The 10,815-nt window shown below is 39.6% G+C and overlaps 1 protein-coding gene across 5 annotated transcripts in view; it reads right to left on the bottom strand.

Moving 5' to 3' along the window:
• Positions 1-419: 419 nt before the first annotated feature.
• Positions 420-10,815, bottom strand: part of atxn1a (ataxin 1a) — a 113,817-nt gene continuing 103,421 nt past the window's right edge. For 3 of the 5 annotated variants that reach the window (XM_017307536.1, XM_008422051.2, XM_008422055.2), the window contains one exon: positions 452-9,390. In XM_017307536.1, the coding sequence (XP_017163025.1) occupies positions 8,785-9,390 (606 nt within the window). In that variant the 3' untranslated portion in view covers positions 452-8,784. Of the gene's footprint in view, positions 9,391-10,815 lie in introns of all 5 variants that reach the window. The other 2 variants (XM_017307537.1, XM_008422056.2) reach the window with 1 other exon arrangement.

Below are 10,815 nucleotides of genomic sequence, written 5' to 3'. Positions count from 1 at the left end.
ATATATTGTACATGTACCTCTATACAAGTTTCAATTTATGATTTGAATAAACAAAATACATTGACATTTTGATGACTTTATTAATTTAGCAATATGCACCTACCTTTAGATGGTCTCGATGCCCTGGGAGTACATCCCTGTGATTTAAAGAGTCTTATCTAAATGGATAAAAACGTAGATGTAGATAGAACAGATCTCTCCTATAGAGCCACAGAAGCATAGAAGTTCCTATGGTTTAATGTGTGCTGAATGCAAACTTCTGAAAAATTCCTCAAAATAGCAACGTGCCATGCAGCCTATCAGACCCTAGAGGGCGCTGCTTAGCCAATGGAAAAACAAACTCCCAGACAAATGGTGATTTAAGTGCAGTGTTTATGTCTATCAGTGTGTCGCTCTTAAATAAAGACACAAGTTGTCAGTTTAGTCCAGATATGTCAAGGTTTCATTTTCCTTTTCAAAGAGGTGCATTTATACAGATGTCAAATACATACACCAACAGGTTTTTTTTTTTTCTTTCTTTCTCCATTTGCTATAGAGGATAAGGGCGGTGACACACGGAGACTCGAGTGAGTACAATATAGTACAAACAAGTTGGCTGGGATTTTCTGTGGCCCACCACAGGACAGACTGTCTGTGCCGGACTGTGCTGATGTAGGGGTCTCTGCCCCCACCTCGTCGGCCTGTATAGAGTTTCAGTTTAGTACTCGATGTACCAGGTTCGCAGAGTGATAGCTAGACCGACCGGTGGCGAGCCTCAGGGCTGAGTGTTCAGACCAGGGGAAGGAATCGGCTGACGGATGGCCTCCGTCCCCTCCATGGCAGTGGGGAGGGTCAGAGGCAACCAGTTCTGAGAGTTTGTCGCCGTGCGCAGATGTTTAGTACACCGAAGAGAAATCCAAGGCATCTCCAGCATGTTACACAGAATACCAGAGTAATAATTTATAGTTTACTTTCAGTTATGACATTTGTTAATCATCAAAAGAATCAACTGCAATATCAAATTATATGTGATAAATGTACATACATTAAAACAGCCCACTATGTAAATTGATTGGGGTGAAACTAAACTGTTATGTGGGCCTTTACACATTTTTTTTTTTAATTTTAATTTTTTTAATCTTTCTGCCTGAGTTGGTTATCCAGCGCTATGGACAAACAAACAAAAAAAAAAAAAAAAGAAAGAAAAGAAAACGAACATAATTAACAAGGAAAAAGAGGAATCCTGAAAAAGTTCTATTCACTTTTAAAACTTTAAAACACAAAAATGTGCCAAAAAACATCCTTTTTCTTGCAAAATGAAAATACAAACATCAAGAAACAATGGAGCACACATGCCTTTTTTTATATTAAAAAAGTCAAAGCTCACACACCAACATTCATTTTGTTTGTCAAGTTGTGCAAGAAGCCAATTAAAAAAAAAGAAAGAAAAAAAAAACATAAGCAGTGTTCCTCAACTGAGGAAGCTTGTCTTAAGAATGAACAATGACACATTCTCTACATAGTTTTTCCAAGTCCCCTGACATTATACCGAGTGCTACGAGGAGACCAGAAATGACACACAAAAAAAGCTCCTGCACCAAAAGATAATGCAAACAAAGCGAAGGGTTGCACGCAGTGTTTTCACACCGGACGACCCAAACCGAGCTGTCAAACACCTCTGCCAAATTAGAGCTCAAAAACATGGGAGCACAATGAAAGCACAAATAATGACCCAGCTTGGATGCTGTTGTGGGGGGGAGAGGGAAAGATTTCTGTTCCTCACATAGATAAAAAAAAAAAAAGAAGAAGACAGAAAGAGGTTTTCTTCATGGAAAACAAGCCACAGAATCACCTAGCGCCACGGCCCGTTGGACCCAGGAACGCGCCGGCGCCAAGTGAAGATGAGACAAACTCAAGGTTACTGCAAAGAAATAAAGAAAGCTGATGTGCAAAAAATAAAACTTGAGCCACCTCTCTTTCCCATCAGTAATCACACTCCTTCCACCCCCCCATTGTCACTCTCTACGTATTTTTGAATGAATGTTTTCCCTAGGACGGGGCTGCAGTCTGAGAAAGAGGGGTTAGACCGAGCCCGTCCCAGGATTAGAAAGTGCTGAAACATTATCAAGTTTTTCTTTTTTTTTTTTCTTTTGTTTTTACATCTACTTACATGTGCATCTGTTGCTTTTTTTTTTTTTTTTTTTTTTTTTTTTTTTTTTTTTTTTTTCCCCCAACTTTTTACAAAAAGTGGTCCCCACTATCAATGAGTTTATATTTTCCTTATCTGTGAGTCCCACCAGGAACATCTGAGGTTCAGGGTTTACGATCTCACGGTCAATTAGAGAAGAAAACAACAAACACACACATAAAACACACTCGTGCGTGTTTGGACGACACGCAGGACTCAAGATGCAGACATACACAAAAACAGAGGAAGGCCACACAGGTGTGGGGGGAAAGAGAGTAACGAGGGGAAAAAATAACAAAAAAAAGGTGGGTTTGTTTCTTGCTTTAAAAAAAAGCCTCCTTACTTTTGTTTTGCAGAAGGGCCACACATGGAGAGAGGTTAGAACACAAAAGCTCGCTGAACTCTCTACATACACTTGGCACGGTAATAGAGGGGAAAATAAAATGTACGTATTGCACAATAGGATATATTTAAAGGGGATTAAAAATGGGCGAACTTCAGATCAATAAACAAAACAAGAACTTTACGACTCCCTCAACTTCATCCACGACAAACCTCCATACCAAGCTCACTTGTGTTATTAACGAAAATTGACAGAATTTTCTAGGTGAAATAAAAACTTCAGTGGCAAGATTTAAAAAAATGTTTTTTTTAAGTGGGGTTCTGTGAAGAGGATACGAGCAATCAGTGTCTTACCTGCAGTATATAACTTTCTGAATGACCACAGGTTTCATAGACAGAGGTTTGGAATACATGCACTCTGAAACAGGGTCTAATAGCAATACCTCAACAAATTATTTTAAGATAAAAACACAAAATGAAGGCTTTAATAGATCTGTTTTAACAAGTATAATCACATTAAATAAACCAAATGATGATTCAGAGAAATTTTTTTTTTTTTTTAACTGAGTTGCAGTTTCAATTTCAGTTGTCCTATAAGGATTAAAATAATTAATAATATACTTGTCACATGACTGAGAATCTGTCTTGTGTTTCACTGCCATAGGTTGACATGTTCCTTTTGGTGAATAACACCAGTATCACCTTTCTACATATTTAACACTAGATAACTTGATCACCAGCTAAGCTATGCTGCCACAGACTTTCACATAAAGTCTTTAACAGCACGAGGACCTCCACTTTAATATGCAATGACCCAATAACATCATTTAATCTGATGAATCTTTGCCATCTCAAAACTAATCTTAAGAACTACACAGCGATTCATGAGAACCATTTTTTACAACCTCTGATCCCCTCTTGTAAGGAACTGCAGACAAACATGTGATCAGTGTGAATATCCAACAGCATCTGTGTAAAAGATGATAATGGTTAAAAAGTTTATAAAATCATTGAAATGGAAACTGATTTCAGAGCTGGCCTCACTCTTAGCCATTGCATTAACTGTTTCAAATTCTTCCTCCAAACGTAGCTTATTATTTTCACTTTACCCTTTAAGGATACTGACCGATCATAACCTTTCCACAGAAACCCTTTTCCCCTAACAAACCCCCCCCCCCCCCCCTCAAAAAAACCTTTAATGGTCATTATACGCCAACATGAAGACAGGATCACACTGAAAGGTAGCTAACGGTTGTTTACGGGGTTAAACGATTGCTTTGCCTCAAGAGGAGGTATTTGGGAGGTTGGCTGGCTGCGATCGGGTACCTGAAACAAAGTTAACGAGGTCACTATGTAGTCGTGGCAACGAGGCAGAGCTGGGCAGAGACAAGGCGCTGGTTGCTTTCAGGTGCATGTGACGTATGCTAACCTGTAGCTTTAGCATCAGCGTTAACGACTGACCAGCAGGAAAAACAGAAGAGGTTCGGGGGCGTTAAATTACGTTACTGCATATATACGAGTCTTCCCTGAAAACTAGCAACTGGTATTGCAAACAGCAATTTCAAGATGTTAAAGTAGAATTTATGGTAAAGGGGAAAAGTTTTGTTGAAGCAAGTTGTATTGATGGATAATTATCTAAATATATTTTCACAATAGACAGACGTTTGTTTTGACTGTAATGCTGGAGGAATATTTTCATTAAATGTTTATTGCGGAGACTGTTCCACTCATGGGAGCAGAGTGCCTGAATATGGTTTTTCTATTGCTTTCCTAACCCAACCAAAGCAAGAGTAGGTTAATTAGGCTTTGGTATACGATTCTTTTTAGGTTTAACCTATTTGAATACAAAAAGTTTAGATGACTGGAGTGGGGGCAAGGTTTGTTTTAATGCTGAATTTTCCTTGTGTTTTTGGTAAGAGGGAATAGACAAAACAAGAAACATACATTTATAAAACACATGCACACAGGAACACATACTTCTCTTGAATAGGTTTCTGAAGGAGAGGAAAGAAATAAAAGAGCACTACTATGGTGATGTTGATCTGAAAACCCTGTTTTATTATAAAAAAATAAAGCATTTTCAAATCTCATTTGGGGTCTTCTCGTTAACTCCCCTTTACCATCTTGTTTCATTGACTGATCCGCCCGTCTCAACACACATGCATCCTGCCATCAACCCAACAAACACTCACCACATGAAACGTCTTTGTCCCTTAGAGGTGGATCTACAACCTGTGGGATAAATGTCGATAAGCCATGACTTAAAGAGACGGGATATGTAAGCTGAACTGAAGCAGAACTGAACATAACAGATATGCTTGCAGAAGAATTCATCTCGTGGTGAAATGTGGTCTGGTCCCTTTCGCTACAGATTAAGACCATATCTTGAAAAAAAAGAAAAAGAAAAAAAAACTTGGAAAATAACATTTGAACTGCAGATTGAAAAGCTTTTAGGGTCTCACAATTTGGAGGTGTGTGTGCTATTCCAAAGGGAGCTGAGGACATACCTGCCTGACCATTACAAATCATTTATTTATTTACTGGGATGGTGGGTTGCTTGTTTGAGCTGTAAAAGCTGCAGTTCCTAAGGCTTAAAAATAAAGTTTTGATTATTGACTGTCTATTGTGTGCATAAAGTTGTAGCCCTAGCATCAGGCCACTCAACCTTAAAATCACTAATGAGCAAAAATTGATGGCAATGTGCCATCGATTAGCTACTCCCAACGCTAAGTAAAACTTCTTCACCGAGGACCCCAATATGCTACCAATGCTGCAACATAGTCTCATCACAAAAATTTGCTTAAATCGTTGGAGTAACTCCCATGCTCCTTTACCCCTAATGGTTTGCACACTGTCTTCTTAAAGCATAAAAGAAGATCTTTCAATAATCATCAACATCCTGGCTGATTTAAATATCATGGTATGGTCTTAATCTGGCGTAAAGGGTTTTACACAAAGAACATTTTAAAACTAAGCAACTAGGTTCCTTTATTATATATGTTTTAAAACAATCAAAGTTGCAAGGACTTTCATATGCAAGAAACAGCGTGTAATTGTTTTGAACCTTTAACACCACCGATTTAAAAAATTCATCAATACCAACCACCAGGCAAGCACATTTGCTGAGGTAACCGCTACGTCTTAGTGATAATAGCTTTCAGCTGTATGAGACGCTCTATCTCCGTCACTAGGGGCTCGACTGTGGGGCAAATCGTCTCCTCGAGAGCAACTAGAAAATATTCCATCTTTGAATAAACTCAGTAGGCAGGCACATTTAAATTCTGCTCTGTGTTTAAATAACTTTTTTGTAACTGACATTTAAAGAGCTGATGTAGAAGCATGTGCTCTAAATGTGGCGAAGTGCCTGTTGTGGAACAGAAACAAAAAAAACCCTGGTTTCCTCCAGTGTGTTTTATGTGGTCTAGAGTTTGTTTCAGGACAGGGGCGCTGAAAATCATGTCTCCACCTCACTCCCTCCTCCTGATGTGCAAATTGCAAGATTCTCGTAAGTAAAGACTCCAAGTAGAAACACTGGACATTAAGCATTTCCTAAATATATATCTAACAACTACCTCTTTCCTATGCACAATGCACATGTACACGCAAACACGCACACATACTCCTAAATTCCCATCCATACACAAACACATCACGAAGCACTTTCAGTATGACGGTACTGCTAGCAGTGTGCACCAGTCCAATGTCAGTCCACCGGTGTCTTTGCAGTAGGGACACCGTGAACCAAATATGCTTGCACCTGCAGAAATCTAAAAGTGTATTGACAAATACAGTACATATCAAAGGTCAATGATTTCAGGGATGGTCTGTACTGTTTTTTTTTTTGTCTGCGTGTGGGTGTATGAAGAGACACAGACCAGCATCACACACACACACACACACACACGCACACACACACGCACGCACACGCACACACACACGCACACACACACGCACATGTTACAAAATACATGGTGACCTTCAAAATGATGTGGTGTGAGTTTCTAAGCTCTTGGTTTAGCACAGAACATCACTAGGATGTTAAAAAGCTGTTGTTGTTTTTTTCTGTTCACCTTTATCCCACAGCCCAAACTATGAAAACACATTCCAATACTTGTCTACTATTGTGCATGGTGCCTTGCAAAAGAATCCACATCGCTATTTTTACACATTTTGTCACATTAAAACCACACGCTGCCTTGCATTCACGTGACAAAGTAGCGGGTAATTGTAAAGAGTGAAGTGTTGTGTGCATTTGTATTCAACACCCTCTTTGTGATGTCAAAAATAAAACCCTGTGCAAGTTTCAATTGTTAATTAACTAGTAAAATCACACATAGGTGGATTTTACTGTGTAAAAATGACAGATTTCACTCCACAAATCTGGCCTGTATGAAAAAGGCAAAAAAGCAGTCACTGTATAAAGAAAGAAAGGTATTGAAAGTCCTTTTTAAAAATTTGCAGCAAACTATGGGGACACAGCAAACAGGTGAAAGAAGGTGCTCTCGTGAGATGGCACCAAAACATCTTTGGCCTCCTTGCAAAAATGCTGTGCACATCACACTGAACACATCATTCAAACTGTGAAACATAGTGGTGGCAACATGATGCTGCAAGGATGCCTTTCTTCAGCAGGGTGAGGGAAGCTGATCAGAGTTTATTAGACGGCGTTTGGAACAAAATACATAATCACGCTGGAAAAAACCCAGACATTTTACACTTACGTTCTGGTAAAAATATGCTAAATATGAAAAAATAAAAAAATTACGTCACAAATTGTTTCGATTTTTATTAGTAAAAACAACTGGGATTGATCTACTTCAACTTCACAGTTAAACACTCCTTTGTGTTGATCTATTACTCCCCCCCCTCTAAAAAGTACAAGGAAGTCTGTGGTTGTGATGTGACAAAATGGAAAAAAAAAAAAAAAAACTTTTGCAAGGCACCGTAAATTACTATATTTGTACTTAACGTCATCAATACGCCACCAGTTTAATCCATGTCTGACCTAGGATTTCTTCTATACCTGTCACATTCATCCACTGCTTTATGATTCCATGGCACATCAGCTCCCTGTTGCTCTTCCAAACGCTTCTCCTCTCCAAAGTGCTGCTGCTACTTTCTACTTTTCTCCAAGTAATAAAAAAAAATATCTAAAAACATACAGTACTGTGTGAATAAAGATACAACTAAAGTCTGCTTCGCTGTAGGGTGAGTGTGACAGGTGTTTAAAGTGATTCGAAACATCCCGACCCTCTCAGAGTTCACATGCAAAAAATTTCTCTTTGTTCCTCTCACGCAGCTCTTCTAAACAGACAAAAATACAAAGCGATTCATCAAATACAATTAGGATTGTACACAATCATCTTTTCTTAAAGCAATGCTCACCAACACAGTGTGTTTTGCACTTGTATGTATCAGGTTAGGGTATCACATTTATACACCAACAACGACCCAACTAGGGTTCAATCAAGGAATAAATGACCCCTGATTTAGTTTGTTTTTTTTGACAATCATTTAAAGCAACTATCTTGTGAGATAAAAGATGAGAGGTTAACAAAATTAAAACATTAAGATGAAAATGCTACAGATAAAAGTAAAGACTCTGCTGTCAATAAAGTAAGCAGAGTAAGTGTTGTTCCCTCTCTACTATGTGACACACTGGCTCTACTCGGTGACCCCTGCGTGATTTGTTCTGACGCATTTATAGAAAAATAAAAGATGGACATAAAATGTACCAAATCCCAGTTACTTTTGACAATTACATTCAGGATTTAGCTACAAATCCCCAATCTTTAAAATCAGCTGATGTTTTACTGCTAACTTGGAAAGTGTCGGTGGTTGAAGTGTTTTTTTTTTATCCAGGCAGTCTCCGTACAAGCGCCCAGGGAATGAAATTGCTGTCAAGAAAAAACCAAGAGAGCCTGCATCAGCGTGAAATTTACATATTGTGTAAAGTGTCTGTGGCAGGGCAGAGCCATCGAGCGTGGTGCCAGTGTGTCACAGAGCCACCAAAAACAAAGTTGAGCACTCCTCCCCAATCCCACAGCATACATCATCTCATGAAAATATCACCAACATCGGCACCGATTGCTCATGTGATAATATGTAAGGTGATACGCCGTAGAGTACAGTTACCTCTACAGTACAGTATTCAAGATAGAAAACAAAACATAAAATAAACAAATGAAATATTAATGTGGGCATTCCTTTTTCTGAAGAATCCTGTTTTGTTTCTTTTGTAATCCCAAATGTTTTTAACAGTCCTGCTTTCCTTTTTACTTGCCAATATTTGACCTTCCCTCAATGCTGACTTTCACGTCGTGAGGAATGAAGGAAGGTTTGGGCAAGGTCAAAGGGGGCTCCTCTTCTGATTTTTCTACTTTCCGACCCTCGGGGGCAGACCACCTCCGCTTTCTGCTGCCCGACGGCCTACTGGAGCTGGGGTCTGTGCTCCTGGCAACCTGACTTTTGGAAACAGATCCTCTTTCCCCAAATGTGAGATCTCCATTTTCCACTCTGGGGTCTCCTCCACTCCCACTCCCGCTTTCGCCGCCCCCCCGCTGGCTGATCCCGTTCTCGCGCTCTCTGTGTCTGAAATTTCCCACACTGCAGCTCTGGGATTCTTCCGAGATGGCTCTGGGGGGTTTAAGGTGCCCGTGGCTAGAGTGAGGGCCTGAAGCGTTGTTTTCTGGTTCCGGAGATTGCGTCTTCTTCAGAGAGCCGTTCTTCAGGTTTTTGAGAGTGAGTGAAATACAAACATCACCCACGGAAAGCTTTGTACAAGGCAGCTCCAGAAGCTGAGTGGTTCGGTCTGGACAACATGAAGACCATCCTTGGCCAAACACAAAGAAGGGGTACTCAAGCAACACCTCCACACTCACCTAGAGAAAGGGGCAATAAGGAAACGTTAAAGCACTTATTCAAAACATGGATCTAAACATGCTGACACTGCATGTAAAATGTACTCAACATTGTATATTTGCATGAACAGCAAATGGAAATATTCATTCATGAAAGAATATGAGATTGTTTAGAGAAAACAGGTTTACAAATGCTTTCTGGTTCTGTGCAAGATTTGTTCAGAACATTTTCGGCAGACCTGGACTGTTTTGGTGGTTATAAAGCTAAGCAGACAAAGATCTCATGTGAAGCGCCTCAAGGCACCCAATTTATGAAATACCCCCGCGAAGCCAGATTGTGGAATCACCATCTCCTACTGTACCTTTGATTATGACATAGAATTTACGAAAATGTAGAATGGAGAATCTGAATCTATCTATGGCTTTTGACCCTGAACAGGCCTACCTAAGCAGGAATATGGATTATAGATGTTGTCAGTCCATCACCAAGGCAACATAAAGACGACTACGCATAAGCACTCAGACATACAGCCTGTTTAAGATTTCTAATTAAACCAAAGTGTTTTTGGAAACTGGGAAAAAATAGTTTACAGTACAGTGCAATGCATGAACAATCTTTGTTATGATTTTGTGTAGAGCCCACAGGAAGAAGGGCAGGGAGAGATCTTGTTTTGGATTCCATCATAATTTAGATAAATGTTAAATGGTTTTGTAGTGCCTTAGCAAGTCCATAGGACCCCGAAGCGCTTCACACTACAGTCACTCACGCGCGCATTCACATGCTGATGGTGGCAAGTTACTGGATAGTAGCCGCAGCTGCCCTGAGGCAGTCTGACAGAAGCGAGGCTGACCTATATACACTACAAAACATAATCTTTGAATATGACCTTGCCATGTCTTCCCATATAATCAGGACAGTCTATATGTGATGGGCTGAACCTCAGAATCGATAGAAATAAAGCAGGATGTAAAATAGTGGACCAGAAAAAATGAAGAGATATTAAAATTAAAACACAAACTTACAAAGATGTTTAAGATGTTTCAATCACCCTCCCAAACACACACTGGCCAGTATTTTTCAGTCTAACTTTTTGTAGTATAGGATGAAAGCTGCTTCCAATGGTCTTAAAAAATAAACAACATGGAGGAGAAACCTGAGTCTGCTTGGTGAGACGGTCAGATCTTGTGGGGTGCAGAATCAAAGAGGAGCCGCTGGCAAGGGAGAGGATTTTAGATGTGCGACGTGGGCTGAAGAGCCATTACAGAGATGAAATAACTTGATTGCACACTCTGAAAGTGAGTAGTAGGTATTTGTATGCATGAACACATACATTTTTCTCTGTAACTAAGATCTTTCAACAGCCTTTAGGTTTTTTTTCTTATTTTTTTCCATTCCTTATTCTCTCTCTCTCTCTCTCTCTCTCTCTCTCTCTCTCTCTATATATA

This window comes from Poecilia reticulata, linkage group LG11 (assembly GCF_000633615.1).
Source record: "Poecilia reticulata strain Guanapo linkage group LG11, Guppy_female_1.0+MT, whole genome shotgun sequence".
Classification (NCBI taxonomy): Eukaryota; Metazoa; Chordata; class Actinopteri; order Cyprinodontiformes; family Poeciliidae; genus Poecilia; species Poecilia reticulata.
This window is presented reverse-complemented; position numbering and strand designations above follow the sequence as displayed.